General features: G+C 37.2%; 1 protein-coding gene across 3 annotated transcripts in view; it reads right to left on the minus strand.

Annotated features, from left to right (window-relative positions):
- The window catches only part of LOC131683518 (uncharacterized), a 484216-nt gene that overhangs the window by 179197 nt on the left and 281191 nt on the right, over window positions 1–23828 (minus strand). For all 3 annotated transcript variants that reach the window (XM_058965557.1, XM_058965558.1, XM_058965556.1), the window contains exon 3: window positions 9063–9395. In XM_058965557.1, coding sequence (XP_058821540.1) covers window positions 9063–9395 — 333 coding nt within the window. The remainder of the gene's footprint in view (window positions 1–9062; window positions 9396–23828) is intronic.

Raw genomic sequence — 23828 nt, forward strand, 5'->3', positions numbered from 1 at the left:
ATGGGGAGGCCACATTAGGTATCTAATAACGAAATGCCAACAAAGGATAAATTTTCTGCGAACAATAACTGGATCATGGTGGGGTTCTCATCCAAGTGACATGATAAGATTGTATCAAACAACAATACTTTCAGTAATGGAATATGGGTGCATCTGTTTCCGTTCAGCTGCGAACACTCACATTATTAAACTGGAACGGATACAGTATCGCTGTTTACGAATTGCCTTAGGTTGCATGCAGTCGACCCATACGATGAGTCTTGAAGTACTAGCGGGAGTTCTTCCTTTAAAAGACCGATTCTGGGATCTATCTTCTCGTTTACTTATCCGATGTGAGGTTATGAACCCACTGGTAATTGAAAATTTTGAAAGACTTGTCGAGCTTCAACCCCAAACCAGATTCATGACAGTGTATTTCAATCACATGTCACAAGAAATAACGCCTGCTAGGTATGTTCCCACATACGTCAATATACTAGATACTCCTGAATCCACTTTATTCTTCGACACGTCCATGCAAGCAGAGATTCGTGGAATTCCGGATCATCTACGCTCGCGGGAGATCCCTAAAATATTCACAAGTAAATATCAACACATAGACTGCCTTAAAATGTTTTACACTGATGGGTCACGAATCAGTGAGGCCACTGGTTTCGGTATTTTCAACAATAATTTTTCAATTTCTCTCAAACTTGCAGAACCCGCCTCTGTTTATATAGCGGAACTAGCAGCAGTTCACTATAGTTTTCAAATAATTAATACTTTACCCCCGAACCATTACTTTATCCTCACTGATAGTCTCAGCACAATTGCAGCTCTACGCTCAAAGAGGATTGATAATCACGATCCATTCTTTTTGGGGAAGATACGAGAATCTCTGAGTAACCTGACAAGAAAATGTTATAAATTTACCCTAGTGTGGCTCCCCGCCCATTGCTCTATTGCGGGCAATGAGAAAGCTGATAATTTAGCCAAGATTGGTGCACTAGATGGTGAAATATATGAAAGACCCATCGCTTACAATGAATTTTATAGCGCTTCTCGACAGAGGACACTTGCTAGTTGGCAAACATCTTGGGACAATGGAGATATGGGACGATGGCTACACTCAATTATCCCTAAAGTATCAACGAAGGCATGGTTCAAAGGATTGGATGTAAGTCGGGACTTCATCCGTGTGATGTCTAGGCTCATGTCCAATCATTATACTTTAGATGCGCATCTCCGTCGTATTGGGCTCGCTGAGGGTAATCATTGTGCTTGTGGAGAAGGTTACCATGACATTGAGCATGTTGTTTGGTCCTGCACTGAATATCGTGAAGCCAGATCACAATTAGTAGATTCTTTACAAGTCCGAAGAAGACCAATCCATGTTCCTGTTAGAGACATCCTGGCGTATCGCGATCCTCTATACATGGAACTTATCTATCATTTTCTAAAAACAGCGTCTGTCAAAATTTAATTAAATTCGTCTCCTCATACTCTCATCCAAGGCTAATCATTCACCAATTAAAGTGTCCTAGAATATTTAGTTTTTAAATTTAGACAATAACAGAAAAAAAGTAAATAAATACACCCGAAAATACTAGATCAGTATGAAATACAACAATGTAAGGAAAAAAGCAAACAATAAAGTGATTTCAGTGTTAGTTTTAGACAAAGTACTAGTATAGTTAAAATTAGTCTTAAGGATTTTTGTAACGTGCTATGTAAAAAAAGAAACTGGCGTAAAAAGCTTTTGCAAATGCCGTGTCAAATAAACGTATGGAAAAAAAAAAGACTAGTTCTGGAAGAAATTTTCAATAGAACCTTAGTAACATTGCGAGCCTCTTTGGATAATACGTCAATACAAACTTGGCACTAAATTTTCAGTACATATCGAAAGATGACTATGGTGCGTCCCAAAGCCGTATTTGGGAATACAAAACTGATGGCCCCCAAATAGTTTGATTTAGCTTTGGAATTTTTTTTTTTCAAATGAATGGAATTAGGGTGGCCCTTGTGGTTGAGGTGTTCACAGTATCGACTGTTTAGATGTCTGAATTTTACCTGCGAAATGCCCTAGAATATAATAACACAAATGAATTGAAGCAAGTTTGCTAAATAAACAAGGCTATCTATAATGGTTAATCTGTTATGATTTTATGATAGGTTATGATGGCTCTTGAAAAATAGGGTTGCTTATTTTACCTTTTGATGTGTTAATTTCTCGCAAATGCATTGTTCTAGAGATTTTTGGAAATTTTATTGGAGCACATTTTCACAGTAGCACTGATGTTTCAATCCCTTTTGTTTGGATAGTTGCAAGTGATTTATACAGGTTTTCTTTAAACCCAACTATCTTCAAACATTGCAATTTGATTTTCAATCTATCAATTCCAACTGGAAGATTGACGATTGGTTAGTTATAAAGAACAAAATTTATGTATTTTTTAAAAGAGCTATGTTTTTTAACAAAATTGTTCATTAATATTCACGAAAGAAAAGATAACAATCCCAGGAGCGAATGTCATGAAAACATTATTGTTATCACACTTTGAAGCTTTTTTATTATTGTATATTTTCGAAGATTTAGGAATAAAACATTTATTTCTAGATATATTTTTCATAAAAAATGTTAAAATTCATTTTCTCAAGTATTTTTTAAATGTCATGTAGCGCCATCTACATAAGTTATAAAGTATAAATGTCTTCAGTAAATGTGTTACAAATATCAAACAAACAACTTTGCCGAAGAAAGTTTTTTGATAGAACACCTCTGTCAAAAGATAGAACTGATCTAAATCAGTTTCTACTTATCTAGATCAAAACCAATATTGTCAAAATAATTATCATTTCCATCTAAAATACTTTTCTAAAGACACTAATCTTCCAGGATATATACCTGAGGTGCTAGAGGTTTTGAGCGTCGAACATAGCATTCTGCCCCACCGTACGACGTCTGAATTTGATAAAAACATGAATAAAATTGAATTTGCTTATTTTTTTCTTTCATCTCATTCCATTTAACATATGATTAAAAATCCTTGAATCATTTTTGAAATCGTAAATTGAAAATCTAAGGTTTAAAAAAAAGGTTCCATTTTTGGCACTGTTCCGGTTTTGGCAACTGAAAAAAATAAAATTGTTGCCAAAAACGGAATCCTACTGTAATAGATTTTAATACTGTTATTTCCTATATATCCGTCATAATGCATTTGGGAAGGAAAGCTGCTACTTTTTAATTTCGTTTTCACGTAATGGATGAAAAATTTTGGATATGTGTTGATTGCAATTTCGATTTAACTGTTATATTTTTCATAAACACCGATAAGATAAATTCGTAAATAGAACGAAAATGATTACACAAAGTACGAATTCATTCGTGGTTTTTTTCATCGAAGTATTTTTGAGCTTTGTAAATTGTAAATTGCAATTTTACATATTTAGTGTATATTGCACGAAATTTATCGTCGATGATAAAACTACTTTTCGTGATTAAAAATTTTTTTTTTTGATATTTTACTACATATGTGTGTATATTCTACGAATACTGTTGGGAACAGTGAATTCATTTTTCGTACATTTCGTTAGTTGCACTATTTTGTTCATCGAGCAAAAGTTTTTGTATTTTTTTAACCCTCAAAAAGGCAAGCCTAATTTGTGACTTCGAGAAACATCGCTCCTAAGACCCAATGAAATCTAAAGCCTCTTTTTTGTAGTTTTATCAGTGAGAGAATCGAAAGCCCGAAAGCGCTCGATCATTTGTGTTTCAAATTACAAGTTCATTGAATCTAGAAAACTGTAACTAGCCAGAACTCTGAGACCCCTAGTCTTTTTGAGGGTTAATATTATTTTTGCAGTGTAGTAGGTGATTTTTTCTCAGCAGCTTCTGTGTAAGGTTTTCCGTCGTGTAGTGTCTCATTGCAGAATTGGCATAATTTTCTATCTGTCCTGGGTGCTTTTGGCATCTTCCCTGCGTGCGTTACCAGCGCTTTCTGATAAAAAGTCTTATTTCCGATTGATCTGTATAAATTAGTTACGTTGGAATTAATTGATTGGACGCATTTTCACAACACGAATACCATTAGGAACATCCGAGAAGAAATTCCTTCAAGTATCAACTGTACCGGAATCCTTTTGATTAGATCAAGTGGCAGGTAATCAGCGAAAAGATGTCTATAGTGTGGACCAAAGCCCATTCTATTTCTTCAACTGCAGGATTGTCAATGTGCACTGCCTTCACGAAGCTAGATCCGAGGACGAGAAAAAGGTATTTTACACGCAGCTGGATCATGTCTATGATAGCTGCCCGCGGCGGAATGTTAAGGTTGTCATTGGCGACATGGTCATCCAGATAGGCCGGGAAGCATTGTATAGGATAGTCTGCACACCTTTATAAATGACAACGACTAACGATGTGTGAATTTCGCAGCCTTCCGAGGAATGGTAGGCCGAAGCACCTTCATCGCCAGCAAAAGTTTCAACAAGGCTACTTGGAGATCACCTTATCAACAAACTGAGAATTAAAGCATCCACGTACTAATCAACGCAAATTTTCTTCTCCGACATTACGAATGTTCACACCTACCGCAATGCGAATATAGATTCGGACCACCACCGGGTAGCAATCTCCACGCGCTCAACACTGTCGACGTTGTAACATACTCGTTTAGCACGGACGCCGAGGCTCATCAGTGAGCAGTTATGAAACTATCGTGATGTCGAAAAATATGCGCAGCAGCTAGAGACAGTGCTACAAACAGAAGAGCAGCTAATCGCGACTACTCTTTGGATTGACTGGCGCAACATACTAACTGCTCTTTGGATTGACTGGCACCGCCTAGGCCATAGTAGGTACGAGAGCTTCAAATGGTGGAAATGACTGGTTTGTCGGCGAGTACCAACATTTGGTTGAGGAGAAGAATACAGCAAAGGGAGAATGCACCGTTCAAGAGCAAACAAGAAACGATACAGAAAAGCGCGGAATAACAAGGCGATGGAGCATCTGTACCGAATGACGAAAATTCTTCAAGAATGAGAATCGCTCGTGCAAAAACTATGTGCTACAAGCCGACATGTGCAGGAACGCCAATGAAGACTTTCTCACGAACAACTATTATGTGATCGATAAGTGTATTATGACGAACATCCAAATAGCGAAGCAGTAGATGACGAATGCATTACAAGAATTATCCAATAGACGCGCGCAGCCGATGACAGATTCCCAGTACCAGATCTACCTAACATGCATGAGAAAATAGGACGGTTGAAGTATGATAAAGTCATCGGCAATGATCAACTGACATATGATCTGCTTAGACACGAAGATGAGGTATAAACTAGAACACTCCACTGGATGATTTTGAAGATCTGGAAGGAGGACATTTTACCGGGGAATTTGATGGAGAAAGTAGTCTGTCTCTATAAAAAGGGTGTTAAACGGGTTGCTGCAACTAGTTGCCGAGAAATCGCATTACTAAACGTCACCTACAAGAAGTTGTCCCAAGTTTATTGTTGCTGTCTACCACCGTGTATAAGGAAATTCGTAGGTTAACATGATTTTCAACGCACGAATACGGATTCCCTGACAAACCAACACTATTGATCAAAGCGATAATAAATCGAGTGATGTGTCAGATACTCTCGAGTCCTCTTGAAACTCGGAAAGGGCTCTCTTGCATATATTCCAATATCGTTTTGGAAAGTGCGATAAGAAGAGCGAGTGACGCGAGTGGTACGAATTTCTGGAAGTCTGGTCAGCTTTTTTGCTTAGTCGATAACATTTACATTGCGGAACACAATCGTGAAACGATGGTGGAGACATACCATCTGACTGAAGGTTGCAGTAAAGCGAATTCGACTGGTCCTAAATAAACACGTCAGATAAAATACATGAGAGTAAGACGTTCGAATGAAAACATTTCATGTCTCACCGGGTATATCGATTGAGGGCGATGATATCGAACTGGTTTATGAGTTCGAGTAAATGGACTAACTGGTGACCGCCAATAATGACACCAACAGAGAAATTTGGAGACCTATTCTAGCAGGTAAACGTACTTATTTTTGGCTTCATAAACCATTCGGACAAAGAAAGAGCGCTACCGAATGAGGTTAACAATTACAAATCGCTCATTAGACCGGTTGTTTTCTACGGTTACGTCATCTGGACTATGCTGACGGAAGACCATAGTGTTTTCGAATGGAAGGTGTTGAAAGACGGAATGTGGTGATGGCGCACAAATCACAAATTGCAACAGTTTGGAGAACTACCCATTGCTCGTACAGCGAAAATTGAGCGGCTGCGGTGGACTGGGCATATCGTCAAAATGATCAACGATAAATGGCACTCGAAATTCCAACAGGTACAAGGAGGAGAGGTGCACAAGGAGCAAGGTGGATCGACCAAGTTGAAGTAGACCTGAGTAGTCTTCGTGGCCTGCGGGGTTGGCGACAATCAGCCATAGATCGAGTGAACTGGAGACGACTTCCTGACACAGCATGGGATAACACGGGGTTAGACTGATCGTAAAGTTTTCATAAAACATAAAACAGCACATCTGATATAATCATTTTAATGATAAATATTCCTAGTACTTATCGTAAGTCTTCAGTAAGCTTGTTGGGAATGTCATAAAACATTTTTATTGTAGGCATGTATGCATCATATCGAGATATAAAACGATATTTACGAAATGTTCTTAAATCCATTATTCTTCAATATAACTGTAAGCTTCAGATACATGGCTTGGATAAAATGTTTATTTTATTGTTTATAAACAGCAGAAGAGATTGATCATATACCGTAATATCAGAATAACTTGTTTTGAATCTACTCTTTCGCAAATACACCAAAATATCTCGATGCCCTGAACACATGGAGCACTCATGTCTTCAAACAAGTTATTTGCAATAGTTGTTACTGCATTTAATTAGCAAGGGACTGGAAGGTGAGGTATATTTTTCAATATTAAGAGCCGTACCTACTCAAGGGAGAGCAAGGAGTTGAAGGAAGAAAGCTTAGAAAAGCGTGGAAAGGGTCATATTAGCAAGCTTAGAGTTTCCTGGCAACTTAATCCTTTGTCTGTGTTTGTGCCAGCTTTAGGATTGCATAAGTTCGAGGAAGTGAGACTTCACTGTAGTACAGGACAGTTGGGTATCGCATAATGAACCAACCAGCATAAGCGTTACGGAAGAGTTTGTTGCGTTCAACACTCATACTGCAGTCAGTTATCTAGAAGATTCTCACTTCCTGAACAGAAAATTTGTGTTCATCTAATAATTGGAACAACCTACATATAGTACAAATTGCAATCATAACAGTCAGTCACTATTCATAGTTAATCAGTATCAATAGTTATTCCTAATAACTTGTAACAATCCTTATCATACTACAAAGTCACAATATAGAAGAAAATGAATTACATACAGAATAGTGCCACGTTTTATACTGAACAGTTTGGGCTTATAATAAGTGCCTAGTTGTACTGAATAAACCCAAGGAATTTATCTAAGTGACCGCGATTTCTTACTGCACCGTGAACCGAACAGTTTTCCCTCGTCATAAAATCCGACAACTCTACAGACGTTGATGTGCGGAAACAGTCTGCTACCACAGAAGTCATGATCTTTTGGCATTAGAAATGTGAATCACCTAAGTCTGCGGCATGTCCGGACGCGCGTAAAGTAGTTTTGTACTTTATACTGTCGGAACCGACGTTATTTGCAATAACTCGAAAACTTTGCTGTAGACACCAAGTCTGTGCATCATAGCCACTAACCTGACCAATTTTGAAATTTTCTTTTTTTGCAGTCCTACACGCAGAAAAAAAAATTAGTAAAAGTTAACAAATTTTGGTTTTAAATAACAATTTTCCCGTTTGATATAGTGACAAACAAGATTCAGATTTGATTCAATCAATACTGTTGGTTGAAATTACCAACTAATTCATTTGTTGGCTTTTCAGTAGTTTCAACAAATATTTCGTTTGAAACAGCAAAATCATGATAAGTTTAATCGAACAAACAAGTTAGAAGAAACAAAGACAAATCTTTTGTATCAACCAAACAAGAGAACAACTCAAATTTAGATGAAATTAAACAAAGATTCTGTTGGTTTTTGACAAAGGGATCAGTTAGATCTAACAAATTTTATTTTGATTCAACAATGTTTCTATTTAAAATGTAAACAGAAGTATTTGTTGAACTAAACCAAATGCATGCTTTCGAAATACGCCCATTTCAGTTTGAAACAGTCATTCGCCACGTTTTAGATTCAACTAAACGTTTTGTTGATTCAAAAAGGCATGATTCTTCTGCGTGTACTTAGTGGCTATTCGTATAATTGATAACCAAACAAATCGAAATTTCGTAAAAACCGTTTCTGACCTGCTAGAGACAAACGGAAACACATTGTTCCACGTAGGTGTTTTCATTCAGGTATTTTGTTTGATAATTACATGAATTTTTAACTAAGAGATCAGTTACAAGATGCCATTCCCACAATTTACCAAATGTTCCCATGAATTTCAAAACATGAGGTTCTCAATGTAATGATCAGATAATAAATTTCCAATATTATTATTTGAATATTTATTTAAATTAGTCAACATCAATAATTTTTTTTTCAATTCAATTTATTTTGGTTTGGAGGGAGTTTTAACCCTCAAAACACTTCCTTGGCTGCACCACATGGAGAGGCGTTTTGAGTTTCTCTAATTACAATCCGACACTAAATTAGTGAGAGTACTAAGCTAACGCCGGATTGACGCTAGCTCCAAAAACGAAAACATTATTTGTGTTGGGAACTCGACACGCCTCTTCAATAATGAACCCCACGAAGTTCGCGTTAATGGATCACTGAACTGGCAGCCGCTAGTGCTTAAAGACGATTTCGCTTTATTTTCAGAGCGACGTGTCCGTAGTACACTAGCACGACTGCCGCAAGGTTAACACCGATAAAAACAGTCGCGGTTTCATGCCCACAATGTTTTAAAATATGCGCACAATTTTCAAGTCCAGATGTTTTTCTTATCATTATGCATAAACGTATCAATCATTTTGTTTGCACTGATACCTACCTCTGACCACCAATCTGACTGGTTGACTAGTGAGTGCGTCTTGCGTCGTGAAGTCACTTGCCGTCACCTGACACTCCCACAGTCCATCGTCAAACTCCAGCTGGGCGGCGCGAACCCACAAGGAGCAGTCACCGCCTACATGTGTTGTCTGGGTGATCCCGTACTGGCTCGCCCATTCGTACTTTTTCGGATAGATTCCCACTGGCTTGTTGTCTTTTTGCCACGAGCACACACCACGCTTGTCAATCACTTTACACACCAGTAGTGCATCCTGACCCGGGTTCACTTCGGTGTACTTTGGCTGCTCGGCGAATCGTTGTAGACTGGCGGAATCTGCGAAGAGAGACAACGGTAAGTTGGTAAGATTGACGGTCAGATAGAGCCCAACGATTATATAAACAAAAAATGGTACATATGAGAAATATATGTGTTCGGTTTTTGAGAATTATAGAAAACTCATGGGAGAGTATCGTTGATTTAAGCATACTATTTTTAACTATGGGCGGTTACAATAATGAATGGCCCAGTAATTAAACTTCGAAACAATTGAAGAAGTTGGCTGAGTTTTTAATTTCAAGCAATTGCGAGATTCTCCAGATACAGTAGAACATTGATAGATCACTATTGTAAAAACTCAGATCATGCGACGACTTCAATTTCCTGGAGAATGAATCTAACCATGAGGAAGATAAAGTTAAAATAAAGAGCAGGCAATTATATTCGAAACAAACCAACCTGTTTCTAGAAGGCTGAATGTCATGAAATTGGATAGGAATGTAGATAAAAATATATTATAACAGATATTTTAACTAACGTGAAAGAGTGTACAAAGAAGTTGTTCAATTAAAAAAATGTCAATGTAAATAACTCGAACAGCTGGTACAATTAGATCCTTTGCGCCTGAAACGTATCACGAGGTACAGATTCAAGTTATCAGAGTAAAGTAGTGTAAACAAAACATCTTGGTGCAATGCACCATGATTGAAGAACATAGTTTAAAACCAAGATCTCATATTGTCCGACAAAAATCGTTGCAATCACCAGTTGCAAGTATTTTACAACATACATTAAAAAGTCACCGATTGGCATTTTATTAGTCGTACAACGATTGCTTTCCAATATTTTGTCGAAAGAATCTAGCACCGTAAACCGGGGTAACTTTGATCATCGGGGTGACTTTGATCACTCGAAACTTTTTTCGTAGATCGCTTATTAAACCAGAATAGTCTACCGAAACATTTTAATTTGAAATGATTTTTACTCTAAACTTATAAAATACTGATTTGTTATACTTTTTGAGTATATTGTTCAGTTTTTGTGTACAAAAACCACAAAAAACCGAAATTTGACATTTCCTGATTTTTACGAAGCTTCGTAAAGTGTCTATTTTTTATAAAACAAATAAATCTTAGATTTGAGCAAGAGTAATAAATTACAAGCGAGTTTTTATTTATATGCTAAATTTAGTTTTAAGAGTTTGTTTATTTTTAATACATTTTTTGTAAAATTGGTTGGCAATTATTTCAAATTATTTTAAGCTAAAATTCGCAATATTTTTTATTGTTCAATATTTCAACGTGTTAAAATGGATGAAACTTTTTGTACATTGATAAAATACTGAATTAAAACAATTTTAGCAGCTTTAAAGGTTTTCAGAATCTTTTATTCTAGTTGGACACAAATTATACGAATTTTGGTTATTCGAATTTTGCAGTACATTGAAATACTTTGTATAATACAAATTAACATTTATTTAACAATGAGTATCTTTCCAGAATTAGCTAAAACAAACATTTGAATGAAAAACATTGACATCAATAACTTAATGTTGGTGAACATGCAGGTTACCAAAGTCACCCCGGAACACGAAAACGGACTTCAACTTGAAATCGTTTTTGAAAAAATAGCTATAAGCGGACAAATTTAGGTAAAACCATCCAATCTTGTTCTCCATACATCAGTACATGGTTTAAAAGTATTAAACTTGAAAAAACATGTTGTTCACTAAATCATGTTTATTAATCTTTTATCGCCGTTTTTAGCAATTTCTTATACTTTTGAGTAGTACAAGCACCATATCATTATTTGCCATGTTTACCATATTTCATCATAAGCATTACACTATTATAACTTGATTTTTGTGTGAAAAGGCGACAAAACCAGGAGCCGCATTTTTATTTCTTGCATCTTCTGCATTTTTTTGATTTTGGTGCATTGTTGTTTCAAATACCTTGAAATCTGTCCACCAAAGGCAACGCATGTGAGGGCAACTATCCCTAATGATTATTATATCGTCTCTCGTGTAGTTTATTATGTTATTGTCAGATTTGCTTAAACTTTAAGAGATATTTGTTTTAAAATTCGTCTTCCTGTTTCCAACTGATTCATAATCCGGCTACTTTACATGAAAAGCTGACAGGTTGGTTTTAAACTAGGAATCGGCTTTCAAATTAAATTTTCTAGTGATTTTCGTTAGATGTAATTATAGAAGGACATATTGTTAGAACCCTTGCTCAAAAATATATGATAAATTTCCAATGAAAATGAACATTCTACTCTATTTAGAATTGCTTATCTTCCATGCAGCGTCTGTTGGGTTGGCTGGTTTAAAACATCAAGCAAAAGTGTTGTTTCAAAATCCGTTCAGTATAACGCACGACGCGAGGCATTGTTTAATTTTTAATAATTTTGTTACAAGGCCTACATTAATTCTGCTAAAATTATTATTAGTCGTAAACATGCCGCAGGCAGTGCGTTTTCTTTTAATTGTGTCATATAGCATTAACATTTATATGCAATATTGAATTTTTTGTCAATATGGCCGGATTTTGACTCACGAGCTACTAAATTTTAAAAATAGTTGCAGGGTAACAGGTTTCTAATTCATCTTAGCACCTCTATTCATCCCACACATTTGAACACGTTGGTTGGTGACTACTACCTCCGTTTAACGCATCGATAAGAACCGATCTAATAACACAAAAGCCCTGAAAACTCGGAGCGAGGGCCCCAATTGTCGCCCTGCCGTTTGAGTTGGCGATTCAATGAGATCAAAAGCCCTTTTTTTGTCATTTTATCAATGAGAGAATCGATCGCTCGAAAACACTCGGTAATTTGTATTTCAAATCGTAACTTCATTGAAACTAAAGGACTGTAATTATACGGGCCTCTGAGAATTTTTGCCTTCCTGAGGGTTAAGAGGATATATGGTGGAATCGTGCACTATTAGAATATCACTAAGGTAGGTAGTGCAATGCTAAAGAAGGGCTCGAAATCATAACACAAACTGGACCAGGGTGATTTTTATTATAAAAAGGTTGGGATAACTCGTATTTTGAGTAAACTTTTGCTCGAAAGCGTATGCATATGCATATCTGATAAGAAATCGCAAAAAGTGGTCTAAGGAAAGATGTGCGCAAATGGTCAAACTCTTACAAAAAATGAGCTTTAGTAAATCGGTTCACATGTTTTAATTCTATAGCTTGTTAGGTCTGATTAGGATCAAGACTGCTTATAGACGAGTTCGCGCCAACTCGAATAAATGTTGGGGACCACCCATAAATGACGTAGCTTTATATGGGAGAGGGGGGGTTTGTATTTTGTGATGATTTGTGATGACAGGGAAGTAGGTGCTCATGTCATTCTACGTAACTTTTTTAAAGGGGTATAGTTTTTCATTTTTAAATTTTTGCGGGGACAAGGGGGGATGGTTACCGTTAAGCTACGTAATTACCAGGGGGAGGGGTATTTAGAGGTTTGTGACGAAATGCTACGATGGGGGAGGGGTGTTAAAAATCACTCAAAAAATGCTACGTCATTTATGGATGATCCCTTGGCAGCACCCTCTCCGATTTTAATGAAACTTTCTGTACATGAGAACTTTGTCACAAAAAGCCACTTTGCATACTTTGTTTTTCCAAAAATGATCTAGACTGTCTTTTAAAAAGTGTCAAATTTTTTTTACCAACTTTTTCAAATGGCTGTAGTCCAAAAATGACAAATCCTACAAAAAATATTGTGATTTTAACAAAATTAGTCAAATTTGGAATAAAAATATTGAAAAAATTGTTCATCGACTCTTACACTGAAAAAAATCGATTTAAAAAAATTTAAAGTCCATTTACAAAGAAAAACCCATCGTTGATTTGGATGAATTTTTGTTGCAAGATAAATAATTATGTTCCCTACCTACCGTCAAAAATTCAAGTTGGGTACTTTGAAGGAAAAAAAGTTATTCGAAAAAAACTTTTCCTTGCTTAAACTGATTTTTTTTCAGTGCATTTTTATCGAAAACATTGGTTCAGTTTTCATAATCATATCAGAATCCAATTTCCCAACTGTTAGTTGCCTGATACATGCAAAAGTATCAGTAATGAATTTGGTATAGTATCTCGGACTGGACTAAAACGAAGGGATTCGTTGAACGGAGATCTGGTACTAGAATACTTAGCGCACGACCAGACAACATGTTTAATATCGCGATAACCGCCAGCACAAGCGCAGAGAACGCTCTCCACGTCCTCAATACGTAGGAGATGGGCCTTCTACGTATATTTTTTTTATTTTTTTTTTATTTCAATTATAGAGGTTTTAACCTTAAGGTCATTCGCCACTTCGGGTTAGAAAAATCTCTTAGGAAAAATTTCTAACCCTATGTACGGGGTCGGGACTCCAACCCAGGTGCGCTGCGTACAAGGCAATCGATTTACCAATACGCTACGCCCACTCCCCTTCTACGTATAATGATTGTACATGACCCGAGATATCATTCGTATGAAGTCATGACCCTCATCCATTCTCTTGGACCAAGGTTTGATGATACCTTTGGGATTCCTAAACTTCCATCGCTCCACGAAATTTGCCAATTTTCGAGCGTCCTCTGAGAAGAAATATTTAAAAATTTCTAATGCCAAAATGTCCACCTTCTCATTATCATTCTAATCCATGTGTCCGCCTTCTCATTGCCTGGAATGGAGCGCTGCGAAAAAAATCAAACTAAGGTAATCTGCTATGATTTTTCAGATAAAGAACTCAAAAACTCCCATGTTTTCCTCAAGGAAATACAAAGAGTGCTTTCCATGCTCCATCAAACGGAGAGCCTCCTGTAACTGTAACGATGTGGGCATGGTTTTTTTCATATATTATTTTCTATTTGATTATATTGTTTTGTTTGCATTACATTTCTAATTTAGTATATTGGGTGTTCAGACACAAGTGGTGACTTTTCATCCCTATTGTTTACATGATTCAGTTAATTATTATTAAGTTATAATATGCCTTCGCAGTTAAGTTTTTTTTTCAGTAGGATGTTTTAAATCTACTTGTCTTCTGAATAAGGAGCTAAACAAATCTTATAAACTAATTTATAAACTATAAAGAGAGCTAGTCGTTACAATTGAAGATTGCAACGATTTTTGTCGGAAGTTGCTTATAATACTGTTCGTCATAATTTCTAATGTTTCTATGTTTGCAAGTCTGTGCAACTCATTTGTGCTAAACCAGGGAGGACGCTTCAAAATCATTTTCAGAATTTTATTCTGAATCCTTTGAAGCGTTTTCTTCCTGGTAGCACAACAACTTGCCCAGATTGGCACTGCATATAGCATTGCCGGTCTAAATATTTGTTTATAAATTAATAGTTTGATCTTTAGGCAGAGCCTAGAATTCCTATTTATAAGAGGGTATAAACATTTTATATATTTGTTGCATTTTGTTTGGATTCCTTCAATGTGATCCTTAAAAGTGAGTTTTTTATCGTAAATCAAAGCCAAGTATTTAACTTGATCTGTCCACGTTAAATTCAAACCATTAAATTTAATAATATGGTTATTATTTGGTTTAAGAGAAGAAGCTCTTGGCTTATGCGGAAACACAATCAATTGTGTTTTTGCCGCATTAGTGGAAATTTTTCATTTTTCAGGTAATCATTGAAAATATTCAAGCTTCGTTGCAGTCGACTGCAGATAATACGAAGACTCCTCCCAGTGGCTGAGATGCTAGTATCATCACAGAAAAGTGACTTTTTATAGCCTGTAGGTAGATTTGGAAGATCAGAGGTAAAAATATTGTAAAGTATTGGTACGACGCTCGATCCTTGAGGGACGCCTGCTTTAACGGGTAGCTTATTAGATTTACAATTCTGATAAGAAACCTGTAGGGTACGGTTAGTAAGATAATTTTTAATTATCTTTATTATGTAAATTGGAAAATTGAAATCCCACATTTTAGCAATTAAACCTTTGTGCCAAACACTGTCGAAAGCTTTTTCGATGTCTAGAAGAGCAAATCCAGTGGAATAGCCCTCTGAGATATTTGCCTGATGTGGGCATGGTTGTTGATAGGTAAATATAAAGCATCAATTTTGTGGGCAGAATGTTGGCAGCACAGCCTCTTTCATGATTGCACTCACCACTACTGTCATAATAATTAGCATAAAAGCGATGAATAGCTGTCATCATATGACGAACGATGTGTGTTCCAGTCAAAGGATGAATCAAATACACAACGTAGGGCCTACGAACGAAACATTGTTTCTCTGATGATCTGTCCGTTAATTCGTCGACGGACCGGTGCCAATACTCGCGTTTTTCAACTTTCATCAAGCCTTTTATTTGCATTTGTAGCGTCTGGTATACTGGGAAAAATTCGGGCGATCCGACGTTCAAAAATCCTTTTCGCGTATAATTCTAAGCGATCTCTGCCCACCACGAGGTAGGAAACTGTTCACGTCTGACCTTTAATCGTAATGCAAATGCATTTTGTAAAACCTTGAGGAAAATGTAGGGACTGAAATATAAGGACATTTGGGGTTTTTGATGTGGAAATTCCTGCTAGTTTCTGCTAGATTACCGAGACCAGAAACCACTTACTTTGGTTTTGTAACAGCGCCCTTCAAGGGACACTCTCAGGCCTTTACGACGAAGCTTAGGAGAGAAAACTGATTTTCGTCTTTCGAAAATTTATAGGCATTAGAAGATGTTCCCACAATGGGATGGTCAGACTATCACTCCACACAAATACACAGAAAAAATGAATTCAGTTTGAACAAGTAAAGGTTTTTTGAAATAACTTTTTTTTCTTAAAAAGTTCCCAACTTGAATTTTTGACGGTAGGTAGGGAATATAATTACCTATCCTGGAACAAAATTTCATCCAAATTAAAGATGGAGTTTTTTAAGTAGTAAATCGATTTTAAATTTTTAAAATCGATTTTTTCAGTATAGGAGTCGATGAATAATTTTTTCAATATTTTTATTCAAAATTTTAATTAATTTTGTGAAAATCACTCCTATAACATTTTTTGTAGGATTTGTCATTTTTGGGCTATAGCCATTTGAAAAAAATGGTTGAAAAAGTTTGACCCTTTTCATATGACAGTCTAGACCATTTTTGAAAAAAAAACGAAGTATGCAAAATGTTTTTTGTGACAAAGTTTCACGTACAGAAAGTTTAATTAAAATCTGGAGAGGGTGCTGCTAACTCTGAATACGATTTAGCGCGAAATTCGTCTATAGTATTATTTTCAAACGTGTTTTCTTGCACAGGTAGCTGAAAATGTCAATCAACGGTTTAGAATTTGATGTTAGCATTTGGCAAATGTTATGTATGTATTCGGGGCCCACAGAACGAAGCTGTGAAGCTTCGGAAAATAACAAGTAAATTATCACAGTAGTACCATCATAGTGCTCATTTTCAAGTGAAATCATTTCGTTACTAATTTCAGGATCCTCCCTCTCGATGGATGAAGAGGACAAACTCAGCATCAGCAAAAACAAATCGCTTATTATCATTACCACTACATTTATCTCCTCCTGAGTCATCATTCCATTAACGCATCTATGCCTGTTTACTAACATCTTCATTGCGAAAATTAAATCTGGCAGAAATCCAACGCAGCAAAAAAAGATATCTCCCCCGATCCGGACGGTGAAGGAAAGGCATTTTTCTTTCCTTGATGATGCGACCTTCTCGCGGACCATGGTACCGTGTAAGAAGCACTTTGCCTTCTACGGCCGAGTGCAAATAACTCTGTGCCTAGGGAATAATAAAGAAAACTGCGTCCTGAGAAAAATGTGCGTCGACCGACGTTCTATAGGCCCATCAAAGTCCATCATTCTAGCGAGTATATTATCAACTGTTACAAAGACGCCGGGTCGGTGATGTCGGTACACCTTTCAGATCCTTGATGTTTGAATCGTTTGCCTTTTTTATGAACGAAAATTGGATAGGAGTTTGCATATAAAATAACCTACAATGTTGGCGATGAATCTTGAAATAATCGTAAAAGGGCAAGCGACACAACACAAAATTTAGCTGTGTAGTTTTAGCTTGAGGAACACTTGATCTTGTTTATTAATATTACCTAGGGGAAAGTGAGGCAATATGAGCACCTTAAGGTTGAAGGCAAATATATCTGCAGCAAAACATACAAATAAATCCCAAATTGCCCTCTACTGGTACAGTAAAACATATTTTTCACACGCAGTTACTAAACATGCTGAAGAAAATTAAAAATCTTTGAAAATAATCGTTTTTTGTTATGATCGATTTTTGGCTTGGTAAAAAGCTTGTGGGGCAATATGAGCAATCTTAAGGGGCAATATGATCATGTCGCAAAATATTATATTTTATTACAAAATTTCAAATGTATTTCACTTATAATTACTAAGAATCATATTTTCCATTGATTTAGTGACATTTAGTTGCCTATGAAATCCATCTTATAGTTTTTAAACATCATTTTTGTAACTATTAGAATCAAATTTCCATTTTGTTTAAATCATATTTTTGCGAGTAATTTTCTCAAGCAAATATTATTATTCATCGTTTGTAGTAGCTTCAGGTATCGTTTACACATTGATAACTTTTCGGAATTTAATGCATGAACTCATATGAGATTTGTGTGCTGCTCATTTTACCCCATGCCGTAGGGCTATTTTCGCAAATTTTTTTGAGGGAACTGCAAAGTCTTGTTAAATTATTTTTATGTTTGAAATACTTAGAAAGACGTTAAATATTCCGAAGATGTTTGCATTTTTCAATTACCGCACACATACGTTATACGAATGTTTATTTCATATAGCTTGAACATTTTCAGTTCTTTGACATCCTATAAGATTTTTGTATTTTTCGTGCTTTAGGATTTGTTTTTGTCGCAATTGAAGTACTACATCATTTAATGGTGATTGACGGAGCATTCGTGCAAACAAAAAGATCGAAAATTGTTCATAGATTTTTGGAAAACGGGGGTGCTCAACTCGCCCCACATGGCGATATTGCCTCACCTTCCCCTACCCTGTATGTTAACCTGGACAAAGCCAGTTTTATTCGGTGTGTATGAGGCCTAAAAATTGGATACGTAACGGAACGCTTGATTTATAGAACAGATGATGTGCTTTCGAGGGTCACGAATAATCAACTGATCTAGACATTCAATTCCTTTGACGGAGGATCAATGCCTGCATTTCAACTTTTGCGCTTTTTTAAACACTGAGAGGACATTTTAATATTTCAAGTAGCACTACCGGAGCAAAGAATAATAAAAGAGATAAAAGTCAGTCAGAATGATTGAAATTAAAATTTAACTTTCCCAGGCTCCTCTCGCGACATGACATGGCAATCAATAACTCATTCTACTCCAAATTGCTACCCCTACCCAACCGCTGTCTTCCGTTCCGGACTTATCGATGTTGAATTAACTGAAAAGAAAATTTTCCTTCTTATGCATCACTGAACCGAGGAAAGCTATGCTTCGTCAAACAGTCGGCAGGAAACGGGAGCACTGCTGAAGTCACTTCCGCCCACTGAGTGTCGGCTCTGTGATGGTTTCTAGCCATCATATCTCGTCATCGCCTAACGAGTGGAAATATTTGCGCAACTTTAATTCAATCTCATTTTTCATTATTCGACCGAAGCGTTTTTCGCCGCTATGCTACCAGAGGCAAAAAATTTAAGGAAACCGAAGAAGTTTGATGTAGGTGGAAAGTGAAGAATGACAATTTAGCTAACTGAAAGCATTATTGTGAAATCGCGAAGAAAAATAATATCAGCGTGAATTTTCAATTATCAGAAGCTCCCTTTGAGGACTTCTCCAAATTGTGCTTGGTTGCTGGAAGACTGAGAGACTATCGGCTGCAAAACCAGGGTGTTAGTTTGTTTCAGTAACAGAGAGACGGAAACTACACTTTCTTGATCTTTAATTGGGGTTAGTTGTTAACAAAAACGTCATCAAGCGATTTTATCTATTCAGGAATCTAAATATATTGGCTCGATTAGCAGGTTCCCCATGTTAAGCGGAAATTTGTGCATCGTCGTATCGTCTCATTACTTTCCTGATGGGAAGGGAAAGGGAGATGACAGACAAACGTCGAGAAGTGGAAAATGATAACACAAAACAATAAACAGCCTGAATTCATTATTCCCGAATGAATAATGAACACTACTTATAAAACCTCATTACCACATTAGGTTACGAATATTCTTGAGTTTAGCTCCCTGTTCATAGGCTCATCTAAGTACCGACTGTTAGTTGGCTCCAGTTTTCTAAACATTAGTGTTTCGCGTGTCTTCCATCAGCTTATCTGCATTCATGTTCGGAGCACTGGTGCCTACGCGAACAGCCGTGGCAAAAAATCCTTCGTATTCCACTGCTGCTCATCAGGTCTCGTGAGCCTTGTTGCGTAGGGTTCCATTGGTTATTGCTATAATGAATTGCCTGGTGGTCGCTGCGGCTACACTCTTCACTAACTCTTCAGTTCATATTTCTCACTAGAGCTAAGTTGTAGAACGTTACGTCGGTGATGGATTTCCGTCCGCGAAGTGGGCTAACGGTGCATTCGTTACACAGTTTCACATCCAGCTTTGCTTTCTGAAAAGGGCCATCCTTGACAGGCAGATCGGACTATCGCAGAGGCAGCTGAGATTTCAGAAAGGGATCTCGACGATGGACGTCATCGTGAGAGCGACGAAAGCATTGAAGCAAAAAGCAGTAAGCGCTACTGCACCGTGATAACGAACTACGTAAAGAACGCTTTCAACAGTGCCAGATGGGTGCCTATCTCCGTAGCGCTACACATAATTTGGGTTCCGGACTATATGTGCATCGTGAAGTTACGAGTACTGGTCTACGAGACGAAGATAATACAGAGGTCGATTAGGGTCACGGTGGGAGTACTTAAGGGATCCATACTCGGCTCAACATTCTGCAATTGATGAACAACGGAATGTAAACACTGAAACTGCCCAGGGGAGTTATGACGATAACCGGTGAGACTCTTGAGGAGGTGAAGATGTTGACAGCGGAGACGATAGACATCGTGGAAATTAGAATGGCTGACGCCAAGTTGCGGCTGGCTCACCACAGGGCGTAGATCGGGCTGATCACCACCCATAAAGAATCCTCCACATCGTGATCAGCGCCGGGGGCACTCAATCCCATCGATGCGTGCCCTGAAGCACCTGGGTGTGATAGTCGACGATCGGTTAAATTGAAACAGCCATGTCGACTATGTATGTGAGAAGGTTGGGAGGACAACTAACGTATTGGCTAGGATCATGCTAAACATTGGAGAAGCAGGAGGAGCAAGATGCAGCACGAGACGTTTTCTGGCGGGTGTCTTATTCTCGATGTTGAGGTATGGCGTAGCGGCCTGGATGAAATTGACAAGCACGTTTCGCCTCATGACTGTTCGTGTGGCGAGTACGTACAGAACGATTTCGTCGGAGGCGGTAAGCGTATGATCCCCATCTGCATCACTCTAGCTGAGTGCATGAAATACTTCCAGCGGAGGAAACCACGAAATGCAAGGAGACCGGTCAGAACGGACTTCTTGGCTAAGTGACAACAAGAGTGGGACATCGCGAAGAAAGGAAGATGGAAGGGGTTACCTACCAACTCATCCCAAATGTGTCGATGTGGGTGCATAAGAAGCATGGAGAGGTGCCCTTCCATTTGACGCAGTTTCTGTCCGAGCAGGGATGCTTCTGGAAGTACCTGCATACGTTTAGACATGCTACATTACCCCTTTATCTGGAGTGTGTGGATGGGCAAGAGTCATCGGAACACGTGGTCTTCGAATGCCCTAGATATGAAAAACTTCGAAGGGGTTACCTGTTATGACGGATCTCGGGAGGAAACTCTCCACCGTTGTACATTAAATCCACTGCCGGGGACCAGCTGAGTAGTGCGCGGCGAAGAACCGGGTCCGGGTATTTGGGGCACCAGCGAACTGAACGTCAGATTCCACTCTCAAAGCGGAATGTAGCTCCCAGGAGTTTTACACGGCTACTGGTAAAGGAAAGGTTCAAAGTAAGTTTAAGAATAAATAGTTATCAGGTTCCGAAAAATACGTGGTGATTTGCACCTATTTACTGGTAACCAAAAATTTCGTTACAATTTACATTACATTTCTCCGAAAGTAATTTTGCCGGAAGTCGTTTCGCCAAATGGATTAATTTTCCGAAAGAGCTATTTCGTCGACTGCCGTTTTACTGTTACTGCGACAGTGTATACGCGTAAGTTAGTGTGATGTGTGCCGCATGATCGAGGCCAAGTAACGAAGTTGCGTAAAGGCACTCACGATCCGCTGGACGAGATGGTCGCCAACTCGTCGTTGGAAGCGGAGGCCCCTTGTAAGCAAATCTAATATCCACTATGAGTTCGTTAAGGGCTGTGCGGAGCGATATCGGATATTGTTTATTTCAGTCAGCAATTATTTATTTATTTTGTTACATCGGTTGAAGTACATGTACATACTTTAACAATAATGAACTAATTGCACACCAAATGTAATGAAATTTAAATGACATGTAAATCCATATGAACATAAACATACAAAAATTGAATCAAACATTTGATTTACAATTACGTTAAAATCAATGCACTTAATTGGAGCATCAAAAAGCATCCAATTTTACACTTTCATTCGTGTAATTTTACATGTCATTCATATTACAGAAATATTGGAATAAAAATACATTCAAGTGCATTGGTTTTTCGTTTAAGAAAACTTTAATTTTCAATCCACGTGTAAAATTATAATAAAATTCGTTGAAGGTAGCACGACAAGTCGTGTGTATTTGTGGTGGAACTTGATAAAATTAAGTTATATATTATATTATATTATATTATATTCATGCTCCAAATATGTGCATGAAAATAAACTTAAATTTACAAAATATTTTTTTCTGTGTGGTTTACAATAAGTTTAATCATAAATATGTGTGTTATTGAACAGTTTCATTTTTATGTGTAGCGACATCATTGACATAACTTGAATATTGATTCCATATCATCATTTATCGTTAGAGATCTTTGAATGGGATCAAATTCAAATATCGAATACTCCTTAATCTTAATTTTGCACAATCTAAGCCGCCTTTGATAAACAGTCATTCGATTACAACTAAATTTATCGAAGCGAACCAGTCGACGAAGTAACATTCTATGATATGGCTTATTTCTGTGAAATAACCTTTCGAAGACATATCTCGAACAACCTGCAATTAAACTAAGCACACAAATCCTCCAAATTCGGAACCTCGGGTAAAATAAAAAAATAGTTAGCAATAAGAAATAATTCAAACAAATTGGCGGTCGGGGCATCAAATAATGTGGATACAACAACGGTACAAAATCTGATGGAAGGTGTGAAACATAAAGCTCAACATTTCGCAGTAGGGACAGCGGAAGCCTTATCACATGATTTTGTGTACCATGTAAGTATTATTGTTTGCTCCATTGAACAATACAAAAATTAAAAGTAATCTTTTTTGATTTCATCATTTATTTAAAATGGACATTTTTTCAAGTCTTAAACTACGTTAATCATCCATCAAGTATCCATAAGCCACCATTACGGCCTCAATATGCTCCTGTAACGCGCGGCAGGTTATAACAATGTAGTCCGGTTCCATATCTCTTCAGGTGCGGGTCAATGTTTTTCTAAAGCTCGCTGTACTTGAGTGGCGTTTAGAACAAGGCTTGAACTTCAGAACGCACAATACGCGGATAATCAGAGTTGCAAATTTTCATCAGGTTGTTTTGAACTTGAAGGAAGAACAAATCTCAAATCATGCCTTACTATGTTTAATTCGCCGTTTTTCGTGTGAATATCTCTGTTCTGGGATATTGCCTGGGTTTTTTAAGCAAAACTACTCTGAACATACTTCTTACCGTTCATGTAAGCTAAACGCCAAATATGTCAATATTTAACCTAAACTGAGCAGATGACAACTTTGGTTGGTGAATGAAAAAACATCAATTTGAAATGGTTATGAAAATCCCGTCAACTTGAAAGTGAATGATTAAGGAAGGCTATGAATATGAAACATGCTTGGGTTTGATTGAGCTGAAAGTTGGCATTTGAAAATGAATATTTGCATCACTGCGGATAATTCATCAATAGATTAAGATCGTAGTTGGCCATATATCCTTCGCTCAGAATGGTAGATGTTTCCGAAACCATTTCTGAGCGTAATTGTTTATGGGAAAACTACCTTTATAAAAAACATGACTGCCGATGTAGCCACTTCAACTTGAACAAAAGTTTTTATTAGCAATATATACTCCATTATATTAAATCATTGATCAATCATCTGTTTTGCTGGGATTAGGAGATATTCTCATCACAATCTAAGTATAATGGGTTGGGCAATAAGCAATTACCAGAATATTAAAATATTGATGCGGTGTAGTATATTTGTTGTTTAGTATCATAAAAACCTAGTTGGACGCAATGAATAATGTTTAGATACATTCTGCAGAATA

Source organism: Topomyia yanbarensis, chromosome 2 (genome assembly GCF_030247195.1).
Source record: "Topomyia yanbarensis strain Yona2022 chromosome 2, ASM3024719v1, whole genome shotgun sequence".
Lineage (NCBI taxonomy): Eukaryota > Metazoa > Arthropoda > Insecta > Diptera > Culicidae > Topomyia > Topomyia yanbarensis.